The sequence below is a fragment of the Aotus nancymaae genome, unplaced genomic scaffold, assembly GCF_030222135.1.
Source record: "Aotus nancymaae isolate 86718 unplaced genomic scaffold, 86718_ANA_hifiasm-v0.15.2.pri h1tg000108l, whole genome shotgun sequence".
Taxonomy (NCBI): domain Eukaryota; kingdom Metazoa; phylum Chordata; class Mammalia; order Primates; family Aotidae; genus Aotus; species Aotus nancymaae.
In genome coordinates this window covers 30,723,574-30,738,398 of record NW_026988523.1, presented here as the reverse complement: position 1 = coordinate 30,738,398, position 14,825 = coordinate 30,723,574, and the positions used below count along the sequence as shown (strand labels likewise).

Here is a 14,825-nt window from a genome sequence, read left to right as displayed (position 1 = left end):
ACTTGAGGCCAGGAAGAGTTTAAGTTCAGTCGGGATAACACATTGAGACCCCATGTCTTAAAAAAACACACACACATACAAAACGTAAAGCCAAATTCTCCCATATGTGTCTCTTAGACCTCAACTTTAGCATTAGCATTAGAAGATCCTATAGAGGTAATAATGGTAAAGGAAGGCACACTTATACATTTATAATTAATTTCCCTGAAGCTAGGAACAAGAATAGAAGTATTAAAATTTATTTCTTTCTATTCTGGGGAGAAAGGCTGAAGGCTAAAAAATGCAGCATCTAAAATTCCTGCCATTAATACTGATATTGCTAAAGCACCTTTTTTTTCTTTTTTTTTGAGATGGAGTTTCACCTTGTCACCCAGGCTGGAATGCAGTGACGCGATCTCGGGTCACTGCAACCTCTGCCCCCCGGATTCAAATGAGTCTCCTGCCTTGGTCTCCGGAGTAGCTGGGATTATAGGCGTGTACCACCACACCTGGCTAATTTTTTGTATTTTTTAGTAAAGACTGGGTTTCACCATGTTAGCCAGGATGGTCTCAATCTCCTGACCTCGTGACCCGCCCACCTCAGCCTCCCAATGTGCTGGGATGGATTACAGGCGTGAGCCACCACACCTGGCCCAGCAGCTTTATTTTATATATTTTATTGTTTTGAGACAGGTGTTTATTGTTCTGTTGCTAGGCTGGAGTGCAGTGGGACAATCACGGCTCACTGCAGTCTCAACCTCCCAGGCTCAAGCAGTCTTCCCACCTCAGCCTTCTGAGTAGCTGGGAGTACAGGTGCATGCAATCACATCTGGCTAATTTTTTTTATTTTTTGTAGGGACAAGGTCTTGCTCTGTTGGTCAGGCTGGTCTCCAGCTCCTGGCCTCAGTGATCCTCCTGCCTCAGCCTCCCAAGGTGCTGGGATTACAGGCATGAGACACCATGCTCAGCTCCTAAAGCAGCTTTATTTTGAAGTAGACAACCATCCTAAGCTGTAAGTTTCTCCTGCTCAAGCACCAACTCTGATCCATATGTCTTTTTTGTTGTTGTCGTTGTTGAGATGGAGTTTCACTCTTGTTGCTCAGGCTGGAGTGCAATGGTGTGAACTTGGCTCACTGCAACCTCCGCCTCCCGGGTTCAGGCAATTCTCCTGCCTCAGCCTTCCAAGTAGCTGGGATTACAGGCATGTGCCACCATTCCTGGCTAATTTTTTGTATTTTTCATTTTTCCATTTTGGTCAGGCTAGTTTTGAACTCCTGACCTCAGGTGATCTGCCCACCTCAGCCTCCCAAAGTGCTGGGATTGTAAGCGTGAGCCACCAAGCCCGGCTTTTTTTTCTTTTTTTGAGACAGAGTCTCACTCTGTTGCTCAGGCTGGAGTGCAGTGGCACAATCTCAGCTCACTGCAGACTCTACCTTCTGGGTTCAAGCAATTCTCTTGCACCAGTCTCCAGAAGAGCTGGGACTACAGGCGTGCACCATGACACCTGACTAATTTTTGTATTTTTGATAGAGACAGGGTTTTGCCAGGTTGGCCAGGCTGGTCTCGAACTCCTGACCTCAAATGATCTACACGCCTCAGCCTCCCAAAGTGCTGGGATTATAGGCGTGAGCCACCATGCCAAGCCATTTTTGTGTTATTTAATTGTCAATAATCCAACTTTGCCAGTAAACCAGTTGGAATCCTCTAACCCAGAAGATCTAAGCAATATTTCCTCAACTTCCATGACTAATCCAGAAAGATATGCAAAATCATGAAATGATATTGTCATTAATGTATTCAATATTTAATTTCTAACTACTTCAAAGCATCCTCACTTGCCATTCTCTCCATGGCAATACAATTGGAGATCAAATCTTATTTCTCTTATCTGGAATGCCAAGAGGTCAGTTCCGAGTAAATAAAAACGAATGCCTTTTTCTTACTTTTTTTCAGATACCTCCATTCTCTCCCTTCCTACCCCAGCCTCTCCTCCAACAAACTCCCCTATCTCAGAGACCCATCAACAAAAATGACTAATACAAAAATGTATTAGAGATTTGGGGGGTTGGGGAGGTAGGAATGATATTTTCTGCAGAAAGAACAATAAGATCTGCTAAAGAATTCCCCCAGTCAGAACAAAGTTTGTATCTCAAGACCAGAGTTTCATAGCCCCCACAAGCCTCTTTGTGGCCACTTCCCAGCACTGTGGAAACAGCCTGGATTTTCATTTTATGTATACTTCTCCCACATAAACAAGTGTTCTTTCTTTTCCAGGTTTTTTTTTTTTTTTTGAAACAGAGTCTTGCTCTGTCACCCAGGCTGGAGTGCAGTGGCGTGATCTCAGCTCACTGCAAAAAGCTCACACCTGTAATCTCAGCACTTTGGGAGGCCAAGGCAGGCAGATCACCTGAGGTTGGGAGTTTGAGACCAGCCTGACCAATATGGAGTAACCCTGTCTCTACTAAAAATACAAAATTAGCTGGGCATGGTGGTGCATACCTGTAATCCCAGCTACTCGGGAGGCTGAGGCAAGAGAATCATTTGAACCTGGGAGGCGGAGGTTGCGGTGAGCCGAGATCATGCCATTGCACTCCAGCCTGGGCAACGAGAATGAAACTCCGTCTCAAAAGAAAAAAAAGTTCCCCCCAAAAAGTGGTGACTGTATAGTAAGTCTCTGGTTTGGCCTGAATATCATCTGCAGAATTAACCTCCTCCCTCTTAATGGGCAGGGTGGAGGGAAGAGGGATTAAAGTCAACATATACACAAAGAACATAAATAAAAGACATCTAAAATGATACTTGGCTCCTTTATCGTTAAAGTAAGGCTTTGAAATCCCACACCTAACACCTTCTTGTTAGCACCTGGTTCCCAAAGGGACTCAGAAAAAAATAAAAACAGCGCAAAGAGGAAAAGATTATTTGACAGCAGACAGAACAATTTCTTCATCACTCTTACCTAGGCTACTCCCCCTTACATTTCCCTGTCATCCTCAACAGCCCAGAATATTCCCTGATCATCTGGGCAGTGTTCAGTACTCAGATCCATGGAGAAAACCTAGCTAAGGTGGCCAGTAGCCAAGGTTAATTACCAAACTGGTATTTTTGCCTATAAATCTCTAATAACCAATTCTATTTGTTAAATTTGGTTTGGGGAGTTAAGTTTTCAGTCTATTTTGAGACCCAAATGATTCTGCTCCTCTGGAACACTGCAGCAAATTATTTCACTAATCAAGATAACAGAACCATGTTAACTGTCAGTATTTTTTCCAAATTAAAAACGCATGTTTTCCCCGTGATTGCTAATTAAGAAAACCATATTCTAAACAGTCATGCAAACGTTTATTTGGCACATCTCCCACTGATTTCTTCTTTTAATTTATAACAAAGCAAGCAAGTCTAGAATGATGAGGGCCCAATTTCAAAGGCAATAACTTCTGTAATGTAACCTGTCCATAACCTCTCTCTCTCCATCCATATTGCCTTTCTTTGGGAAAAACTCCATGCCTCCATGCTGGCATACAAAGAAAACCCAGCAGTTAAACACTTTCCAAAAGCATCTGGGCAGAGGAAGTGTAGGCATGGTGGGAGAGAAAGGAGGAAAACAAAGTAGCCAGAATCTTTGGTTCTTTATTTTATGGCACTGATAGTTCTTATTCCCTTTGTCAGCACACACTGAGCACCCTATAAGGCACAAAGCTCTGTACTAGACCCCAGCTTAAGGAAACAGAGCACTTTCCTCATGCCAGATCCAATGGAAGTAAAACTAAACATCAGGATTTACCTCCAACCCCCCTTTTATTTGCATAAAAGAGGGTAAGATGTAAGCGCCACAGAAAAGCATAGTATTTCCTAAATGACACTTAGAAAATTCAATAAAGTTTTATAAAATTAGAGTCTAGGCCGGGCGCGGTGGCTCACGCCTGTAATCCCAGCACTTTGGGAGGCCTGAGGTCAGGAGTTCGAGACCAGACTAACCACATGGAGAAACCTCGTCTCGACTAAAAAATACAAAATTAGATGGGCCTCGTGGTGCATGCCTGTAATCTCAGCTACTCGGGAGGCTGGGGCAGGAGAATCTTTTGAACCCGGGAAGCAGAGGTTGCAGTGAGATCTGACCTCGTGATCCGCCCACCTCGGCCTCCCAAATTGCTGGGATTACAGGCGTGAGCCACAGCGCCCAGCCAGTATTCTTTTACCTCTATGCTTAAAGCAATGATGTGATCTAAGACATTTGGTCCATATTCTTTTGGCCCCTTGGAAGAAATGTTCCCTAAATATGGTTTTGAATTTTCCAGTTGCACAGAGAACCTTCCTGAGCCCAAGAATTGTATCCTGTTATAGTTTTCTTCTTAAAGACACTTAATTTTTTTGTACAATGTCTGTCTTCTATATGTTTTCTTTTTTTAAAAGAGGAATATTATGAACACAGTGCAAACTGTGGCCCTTGCATATTAAGATGAAATAGTTTCCATGGAAACTCCAGTGTGAGGCTCTTTGGTCCCTGCTGACCCAGTCACTTTTGTCTCTTTCTCTTCCAATGCGCCCTCTGTGACGACTGCAGCATCTACCTCAGACACCTCTTCAACCATGGTGAAATCAACTCCATTGCGCTGCTGTCGGGCTATGGCCTCCAGCTTGAGACGGTACTGTTCTGCTTCCTGCTCTTTCTGCAGGAGCTGGTGTCGGTATTCCTGGGCTCTTCGATTAGCCTCCTGGAGTTGTTGCTGTAGTAGCTCTCTTTCATTGCCTTCCTGTCAAAGTAAGCCATGTCATCACCAGGTAAATTCCTGATCATAAATTATGCAAACGGTAGACAGAAAGATGGGCCAGGTGAGGTGGCTCACGCCTATAATCCCAGCACTTTGGGAAGTGGAGGCGGGTGGATTACCTGAGGTCAGTTTTGAGACCAGTTTGGCCAACATGGTGAAACCCCGTCTCTAATAAAAAATACAAAAATTAACCAGGCATGGTGGCAGTTGCCTGTAATCCCAGCTACTCAGGAGGCTGAGGTAGGAGAATTGCTTGAGCCTGGGAGGCAGAAGTTACAGTGAGCTGAGATCGTGCCACTGTACTCCAGTCTGGGCAACAGAGAGAGACTCTGTGTCAAAAGGAAAAAAAAAGATGAAGAAGGGTTCAGGCCTTAAGAATTACAGCTTTTAATTCTTTTCATCACTCCTGAAAACATTACCTTGCTTTCCTCTACACTGTTTGTCATTTCTTCTATCCTTGGTTTCTTTGTTAGTGGCAACTTCTCTTCTACTTCCTCTTCAATTACAGTCTCCTCTGCAACCTGACCAGCAGGTACAGTTAGAACTACAAGCCAAAAGACATCAATTGGAGATGATGAATACATAATAAAACAAAGAAGTTTTCTTTGCTTTTAATTAGAAAATAAACTAAAATATATTCTAGGTTGGGTGCAGTGGTGGGTGCCTGTAGTCCTAGCTACTCAGGCAGTTAAGGCTGGAGGACTTCTTGAGCCCACGAGTTTAAGACTAGCCTACGCAACACAGCAAGACCCCATCTCAACAAAAAAGCAAAGAAAGAGAAAGTAAAATATATTTTCTGATATATTATTTTTCATATCTCTTTGAATTTTAGAATCAACAGGTAAGGCATGGCCCTTCAGGGAGAAACAAAAAGGATTAATAGAGCACTAAGAATGGCTCAAAAAGGAAGGGTATAGATTTGCAGTCTTGAAAGCCATGCAAGTAAGTCCCAAGCATGAGGCTCTTATATAAAGGTATCTGACTCTAGGTCAGCTATGGCTAATTAGCTTATCAATTCGCCCAGAAATGGCAGGGTGAGGTGGCTCACACCTATAATTCTAGCACTTTGAGAGGCCAAGGTTGGAGGATCACTTGAGTCCATGTTGACCATCTTGGGCAACATGGTAAACACCGACTCTGCAAAAAAATACAAAAAATTAGCGAGGCATGGTGGAGCGTGCCTATAATTCCAGCTACTTGGGAGGCTGAAGTGGGAAGATCACCTGAGCTTGGGAAGTTGAGGCTGTAGTGAGCCAAGATCTCACCACTGCACTCTAGCCTGGGTGACAGAGTGAGACCCTGTCTGAAAAAAAAAAAAAACAAAACCAAAAACAAACCCTGCAGAAATGATCTGTCAAAAGAAGGTCTGAAGTCCTTATATATTTTGAGACCTCTAATAAAAGCCATTAGCCATTATCTGTACTTAAATTAAAATTAATTCTCTTCTCATAGATAAGTGAGAGAAGGATCAACACACACACAACACAAATGACATACTACACATCTGTCAGAATGGCTAAAAGATTTTTTTTTTGAGTCAGAGTTTTGCTCTTATTGCCCAGGCTGAAGTACAATGGCGCGATCTCAGCTTACCACAACTTCTGCCTCTCAGGTTCAAGTGATTCTCCTGCCTCAGCCTCCTGAGCAGCTGGAATGATAGGCACATTCGTGCCCAGCTAAAAGTTTTTTTTTTTTGTTTTGTTTTTGTTTTTTAAAGACAGGGTTTCTCCATGTTGGTCAGGCTGGTCTCAAACTCCTGACCTCAGGTGATCTGCCTGCCTCAGCCTCCCAAAGTGCTGGGATAACAGGCATGAGCCACTGTACCCAGCCTAAAAGTTTTTTAAAAAGTGGTAATACTGGCCGGGCACAGTGGCTCACGCTTGTAATCCCAACGCTTTGGGAGGCTGAGGTGGGTGGATCATGAGGTCAGGAGTTTGAGACCAGCCTGGCCAACATGTTGAAACCCAGTCTCTACTAAAAATACAAAAATTAGCCAGGTGTGGTGGCGCATGCCTGTAGTCCCAGCTACTCGGGAGGCTGAGGCAGAAGAATCGCTTGAACCCAGGAGGTGGAGGTGTGGTGAGCAGAGATCATGCCACTGCACTCCAGCCTGGGCAACAGAGCTAGACTCCATCTCAAAAAATAAAGGTAATAATACCGACCAGGCACGATGGCTCATGCCTGTAATCCCAGCACTTTGGGAGGCTGAGGTGGGTGGATCATGAGGTCAGGAGATCAAAACCATCCTGGCTGAGATAACATGGTGAGCCCTAAAAACTTAAAATTTTTGACAACTATGTTCACAAAAATATTAGCAATGCATAAATTAGAATTTATAATACCAAAGTTTGGATTGTAAATTTAATTTTTATCTTCCCATACGTCCTGATCCATCAGTTCAAATAATTTAAAAATTATAAATCCTAGCATGGGCAACATAGTGAGACTCAGTCGGTACAAAAAAGTTTAAAAAGGCCAGGCACGGTGGCTCAGGCCTGTAATCCCAGCACTTTGGGAGGCCAAGGCAGGCGGATCACGAAGTCAGGAGTTGAGACCAGCCTGGCCAACATGGTGAAACCTCGTCTCTACTAAATATACAAAAATTAGCTGGGTGTGGTGGCGGTCACCTGTAATCCCAGAATCATTGTAACCTGGGAGGTGGAGGTTGCAGTGAGCTGAGACCTCAACATTGCACTCCAGCCTGGGCAACAGAGCGAGACTTGATCTCAAAAAAATCATAAATCCCCACAATCATTTAAGCCAAGTCAAAATTTTAGTGACATTAAAAAAGGAAATTATACCAGTACCCTTCTTTTCAACCTCCAATATATATTTTTATTTTTTAGAGACAATGTTTTGTTCTGTTGCCCAGGCTGGAGTGCAGTGACAAAATCACAGCTTACTACAACCTTGAGCTTCTGGGGTCAAGTGATTCTCCTGCCAAAACCTCCTGAGTAGTTGGAACTATAAGCATGTGCCACCAACCAGGCTATTTTTTAAAACAGTTCTGTAGAGGCCAGGCATGGTGGCTCATGCCTGTAATCCCAGCACTTTGAGAGGCTGAGGCGGGAGGATCACAAGGTCAGGAGATCAAGACCATCCTGGCTAACACGATGAAACCCTGTCTCTACTAAAAATTAAAAAAATCATCCGGGCATGGTGGCACGCGCCTGTAGTCCCAGCTACTTGGGAGGCTGAGGCAGGAGGATCACTTGAAAGGTTGAGGCAGAGGTTGCAGTGAGCTGAGATGGCTCCATTGCACTCCAGCCTGGGGGTCTTGCTATGTTGTCCCTGTTGGTCTGGAATTGTTGGCCTCAAGAAATCCTCCTGCCTTCATCTCCCAAAGTGCTAGAATTACAGGATTACGTATGTGAGCCATTATGCCTGACCAACCTCCAGTATTTTTAAGGCATGGAGTTGTAGTGATGGGCTTCCTCTTTTCAAAACATTTTAATTATGTCTTTTCTGAATAACTGATACATTAAATAATTAAAAAACTCAAGGTTATAAAAGCATATACATTGAAAAGCCTCCACCCATCCTTAGTACCCAGTTGCCTTCCCTGGAAGCAACTAATGTTATGCCCAGTATACTAATATATAGCCTCAGTCTGAATATAGCGGGCCATGGTGGCATGCAACTGTAGCTCCAGCTACTCAGGTGGCTGAGGTGGGAGGACGGCTTGAGCCCAGGAGGTCGAGGCTGCAGTGAGCCACGATCACACCACTGCATACAAGCCCAGGTAACAGAACAAGACCCAGTTACACACACAAACAAGAAAAAAGAACTGTTTAACCAAAAGGTATATCTTGACCAGGTATGATGGCTCATGGCTATAATCCCAGCACTTTGGGAGGCGGAGGCCAGAGGATCACTTCAGGTTAGGAGTTTGAGACCAGCCTGGCTAACATGGTGAAACCCTGTCTCTATTAAAAATACACAAAAATAAACTGGCCGTGGTGGTGTGCACCTATAGTCCCAGCTACTCAGGAGGCTGAGGCATGAGAATCGCTTGAACCAGGTAGGTGGAGGCTGCAGTAAGCCAAGATCCTGCCACCACACTCTAGCCTGGGCAACAGAGAGGGACTCCATCTCAAACAAACCAAAAAACCAAAAGGTACATCTTTATGTACATCATTAATACCTACAGATATTGCCAATATCCTTTTTAGAGGATCCATTAATTTGCACCCTCACAAGTGATTTATAAGAGTGCTTGTTTCCCTACACTTTTAACAACATAGTGTTATAATGGTATCTCAGTGCAGTATTTATATCCACTTCTCTTATTATGAATGAAGTAGTTTGAATATATTTTTTCTTTTTTTTTTTTTTTTGAGACAGAGTCTCGCTCTGTCGTCAGGTTGGAGTGCAGTGGCGTAATCTTGGCTTACTGCATCCTCCACCTCCTGGGTTCAAGTGATTCTCCTGCCTCAGCCTACCAAGTACCTGGGATTACAGGTACATGCCACCATGCCCAGCTAATTTTTGTATTTTTAGTAGAGACAGGGTTTCACCATGTTGGCCAGATTGGTCTTGATCTCTTGACCTCATGATCCACCCGCCTTGGCCTCCTAAAGTGCTGGGATTACATATATTTTCTTTTTCTTTATTTCCTTTTTTTTTTTGAGACAGTCTCACTCTGTCACTCAGGCTAATGTGCAGTGGCACAATCATGGCTCACTACAGCCTCAACCTCCTGGGCTCAAGTGATCCTTCTATTTCAGCCTCCTGAGTAGCTGGGACTACAGGCATGCCACCATGCCTGGCTACTTTTTATATTTTTAGTAGAGATGGGGTTTTGTCATGTTGGCCAGGCTGGTCTTGAACTCCTTACCTCAAGTGATCCGCCTGCCTCAGCCTCCGAAAGTGCTGGGATTACAATTGTGAGCCACATCACCTGGCCTATTTTCATATTTTTAAGAGCCATCGATACATTTTTTTTCGGTGAACTACTGGTTCATATTATTTGTTCTTTTTCCCAGCAGATAAACTGGTTTTTACTACAGATTTTATACATATTAGGCTATTACCTTTGCCAGCCTGGTTCTGTTTCTTTTTCTTTTTCAGAGCTTCTTTGCCCCAACTTGCATCTGGTAGTCTCCCACTCCCACTATTCGTCTTAATGCCTCATTTTTAGGTGGGTATGGAGTATCTAAAATATCTTTTAATAAACCATTGTCTACAACAGATAACTCACCTTGCTGTCCATCTTGCATAGTTACAATAAATGGCTGGCCAATGCCTCCAGTAGGGATACCCAAAGGGACTCCATCAGTCACTATGGTGATGACCCTCTGGCCTCCATTCCCCATTACTTGCTGGATTGATGAGTCAACAGAATTTCCCTCTATAATTTCCTCTGAATTAGCTAGAGATGACAAAAGTAAATTTAAAATTTGAGATTTTTTTTTAAAAAATAGGAGTATAGCAATTTCAACCTCCTTGAACCTGATAACATTTGAGGAAATTTTGAAGAAAAAAAAAAGTGAGATTCAACAGTTTGCATAAGCTTTTGTGAATAATGCTAAGTCAGAGGGGAAAAGAAAATAGAGAATACATTAAAACAGTATTTTATAAAATGTGTTCACTGAGGTGTTACTAACTTTCACTAAAGATTGGTTCTATGTATAAATATGTTTTTAAAATTCTGGTTTAAATATGCTTAAACTTGTTTGTTTTGTAGGAAGTATCATATACTTCAACAGACTAATAAGCATTATGATTCCCCAACAGGTGTAAGATAACATTGTTTCGGCTTGCCATGGTGGCTCACACCTGTAATCCCAGCACTTTGGAAGGCCAACATGGGTGAATCGCTTGAGGCCAGTAGTTCAAGACCAGCCTGGCCAACATGGCAAAATCCTGTCTCTGCTAAAAGGACAAAAATTAGTCAGGCATGGTAGCATGCGTCTGTGGTCACAGCTACTTCGGAGGCTGAGGCATGAGAATAGCTTGAGCTTGGGAGACAGAGGTTATAGTGAGCCAAGATGGAGCCACTACACTCCAGCCTGGGCGACAGAGCGAGACAAGGCTCAAAAAACAAACAAAAAAACCAGATATGCTGTTTCCCCAACATATTTGATATTGGAAACCTTTTTTTTCAAGAAATATCTTGAAAGTCTAAAATGGCTGGACATGGCGGCTCACGGTTGTAATTCCAGCTCTTTGGGAGGCTGAGATGGGCAGGTCACCTGAGGTCAGGAGTTCAAGACTAGCCTGGCCAACATGATGAAACCTTGTCTCTACTAAAAATACAAAAATTAGCCAGACGTGGTGGTGAGCACCTGTAATCCCAGCTGCTTGGGAGGCTGAGGCAGGATAATTGCTTGAACCCCTGAGGCAGAGGTTGCAGTGAGCTGAGACTGTGCCACTGCACTCTAGCCTAGGTGACACAGCAAGGCTCCATCTCAAGAAAAAAAAAGAAAAGAAAACAGGGATATTTCAAAAGGAAAAAAAAAAGGCCAGGCACAGTGGCTCATGCCTATAATCCCAGCACTTTGGGAGGCTGAGGTGGGCAGATCACAAGGTCAGGAGATTGAGACCATTCTGGCTAAGATGGTTAAACCCTGTCTCTACTAAAAATACAAAAAATTAGCTGAGCACAGTGGCTAATGCCTGTAACCCCAGCACTCTGGTAGGCCGAGGCAGGCAGATCACCTGAGGTCAGGAGTTCTGGCCAACATGGTGAAATCCTATCTCTACTACAAAATACAAAACAATTAGCCAGGTGTGGTGGCAGGTGCCTGTAGTCCCAGCTACTTGGGAGGCTGAGGTGAAGAATCCCTTGAACCCAGGAGGCAGAGGTTGCAGTGAGCAGAAATTGTGCCACTGCACTCCAGCCTGGGTGACAGAGACTATGTATCCGCCCCCCCAAAAAAGAGAGTCAGTTGTCAGGCCAAGCAGGGTGGCTCACAACTGTAGTCCCTGCACTTTGGGAGACCGAGGTAGGAGAACTGCTTGAGCCCAGTACTTTGAGCCCAGCCTGGGCAACACAGGAAGACCTCATCTTTTTTTTTTTTCTTTAAGATGGAGTCTGGCTCTGTCACCCAGGCTGGAGTGCAGTGGTGTGATCTTGGCTCACTGCAACCTCCGCCTCCCAGATTCAAGCGATTCTTCTGCCTCAGCCTCCCGAGTAGCTGGGATTACAGGCATGTGCCACCACGCCTGGCTAATTTTTTGTATTTTTAGTAGAGACAAGGTTTCACCACGTTAGCTAGGATGGTCTCAATCTCCTGACTTCATGATCTGCCCGCCTCAGCCTCCCAAAGTGCTGGATTACAGGAGTGAGCCACCGTGCCTGGCCTTTTTTTTTTTTTTTTTAATTAAAAGAAAAAAGTCAGTTATCTGCAAAATACTTAAGGAAACTCCTATTTAACATTCCTTAAAGAAAATCCTTCCACAGAGCAGAGAATCCTTTTTTGATGTGATTAGGTAATTCAACTGGTTTATACATTTAAATTTCAGATATTCCTTAAAAAGATGAATTACGGGGGCCAGGCACGGTGGCTCACGCCTATAATCCCAGCACTTTGGGAGGCTGAGGCGGGTGGATCACAAGGTCAAGAGATCGAGACCATCCTGGTCAACATGGTGAAACCCCGTCTCTACTAAAAATACAAAAAATTAGCTGGGCATAGTGGCGTGTGCCTGTAATTCCAGCTACTCAGGAGGCTGAGGCAGGAGAATTGCCTGAACCCAGGAGGCGGAGGTTGCGGTGAGCTGAAATCGTGCCATTGCACTCCAGCCTGGGTAACAAGAGCGAAACTCCGTCTCAAAAAAAAAAAAAAAAGAAAGAAAGATGAATTACTTGCATAGTAAGTAATTCATCCTCAAGCTGCAAACCATTTTTTTTTTTTTTTTTTTTGAGATAGAGTCTCACTCTGTTGCCCAGGCAGAGTGCAGTAGTGCAATCTCAGCTCACTGCAACCTCTGCCTCTCAGGTTCAAGTGATTCTCCTGTCTCAGCCTCTCAAGTAGCTGAGATTACAGGCACCTGCCACCATGGCTGGCTAATTTTTTTGTATTTTTAGTACAGACAGGGTTTTGCCACATTGGCCAGGCTGGTCTCAAACTCCTGACCTCAAGTGATCCACCTGCCTCAGCCCCCCAAAGTGTTGGGATTACAGGCGTGAGCCACCGAGCCCTGCTTACAAACTATTTTAATTAAAGCTTTTGGATGATGACTATGGGAGTGCGGATGGGGATGGAGGTAGTGACAATATCCCAATGTTATTCTTTTTTCTTCTCCTACACACACACACACACACACAGAGTAAACCAATTTTATTCTAATGCTCTCATAAAATACCCAGAGAACCAAACGGTCTGAATGGTATACCATGCTTGACCTCCAGAAGTACCCTATGTCTTATCAAATGACTCTATGCAGAGTAAGATTCAGCTACAGCCTATTCCCAAATTTTCCTTTGTAGTTCATGCCTTTTTCCTCACTCAACCTTTCATACCAAATACTGCTGTGTAAGAACTCACAAATCCTCCTAAGTGAAACAAAGAACAAGCAATTTTTAATTTTTTAAATATATATCCTTCTTGAAGGTTGGAATATATATAAATGACTATAAGTCATCAGTAAGTTTTTTAGGCTGGGTGTGGTGGCTCAAGTCTATAATCCCCCAACATTTTGGGAGGCCAAGGTGGGTGGATCACCTGAGGTCAAAAGTTCAAGACCAGCCTGACCAATATGATGAAACCCCATCTCTATTAAAATTATAAAAATTAGCTGGGCATGATGGTGTGCACCTGTACTCCCAGCTACTTGGGAGGCTGAGGCAAGGAATCACTTGAACGTGGGAGGTGGAAGTTGCAGTGAGCCGAGATTGCACCACTGCACTCCAGCCTGGCGACGAAACGAGACTCTGTCTCAGAAAAACAAAAACAAAAACAAACAAAAAATAGGCCAGGAGTGGTGGCTCATGCCTGTAATCCCAGCACTTTGGAAGGCTGAGGCAGGCAGATCACCTGAGGTCAGGAGTTCGAGACCAGCCTGGCCAACATGGCAAAACCCCGTCTCTACTAAAAATACAAAAATTAGCCGGGCATGGTGGTGGGTTCCTGTAATCCCAGCTACTTGGGAGGCTGAGGCAGGAGAATTGCTTGAACCTAGGAGGCAGAGGTTGAGGTGAGCCCAGATTGTGCCATTACACTCCATCCAGCCTGGGCGACAGAGCAAGACTGTCTCCAAAAACAAAAAACCAATAATAATAATAATTCTTTTAGAAAAGGCTATGTTTTTCCATAGTTCCTTGTTCCAGAAAAAAAAAAAAAAAAAGGCTGTGTTTCTTTTGTTTGATTGTTTTTGGTTTTTTTGGAGTGGAGTTTAGCTCTTTTTGCCCAGGCTGGAGTGCAATGGCTTGATCTCAACTCAACTGCAACCTCCACCTCCCAGGTTCAAGTGATTCTCCTGCCTCAGCCTCTGAGTAGCTGGGATTATAGGCACCCACCACCACGTCTGGCTAATTTTTGAATTTTCAGTAGACAGAGGGTTTCGCCATGTTGGCCAGGCTGCTCTCAACTCCTGACCTCAGGTGATCCACCCACCTTGACCTCCCAAAGTGCTGTGATTACAGGTGTGAGCCACCACTCGCGGCCTAGAAGAGGCTGTTTTTATTTTATTACAGTTAAAACACACACATACACACTCTCTCTCTCTAAGCCTTTTTTTTTTTTTTTTTGAGACGGAGTTTCGCTCTTGTTACCCAGGCTGGAGTGCAATGGCACGATTTCGGCTCACCGTAACCTCCGCCTCCTGGGTTCAGGCAATTCTCCTGCCTCAGCCTCCTGAGTAGCTGGGATTACAGGCACGCGCCACTATGCCCAGCTAATTTTTTGTATTTTTAGTAGAGACGGGGTTTCACCATATTGACCAGGATGGTCTCGATCTCTTGACCTTGTGATCCACCTGCCTCGGCCTCCCAAAGTGCTGGGATTACAGGCGTGAGCCACCGCGCCCAGCCTTTTTTTTTTTGAGATGGAGTCTTGCTCGTCCAGGCTAGAGTGCAGTGGCGTGATCTCAGGTCACTGCAACCTCTGTCTCCTGGGTTCAAGCAATTCCCCT

General features: G+C 44.2%; 1 protein-coding gene across 9 annotated transcripts in view; it reads right to left on the bottom strand.

The window, feature by feature from the left end:
* Positions 1-3,586: 3,586 nt before the first annotated feature.
* Positions 3,587-14,825, bottom strand: part of GABPB2 (GA binding protein transcription factor subunit beta 2) — a 38,668-nt gene continuing 27,429 nt past the window's right edge. For 7 of the 9 annotated variants that reach the window (XM_012462647.3, XM_012462645.3, XM_012462646.3 and 4 more), the window contains 3 exons: positions 9,949-10,119; positions 5,168-5,292; positions 3,587-4,730 (listed from right to left, as the gene is read on the bottom strand). In XM_012462647.3, coding sequence (XP_012318070.1) covers positions 4,431-4,730; positions 5,168-5,292; positions 9,949-10,119 — 596 coding nt within the window. In that variant the 3' untranslated portion in view covers positions 3,587-4,430. The remainder of the gene's footprint in view (positions 4,731-5,167; positions 5,293-9,948; positions 10,120-14,825) is intronic. The other 2 variants (XM_012462651.2, XM_012462652.2) reach the window with 1 other exon arrangement.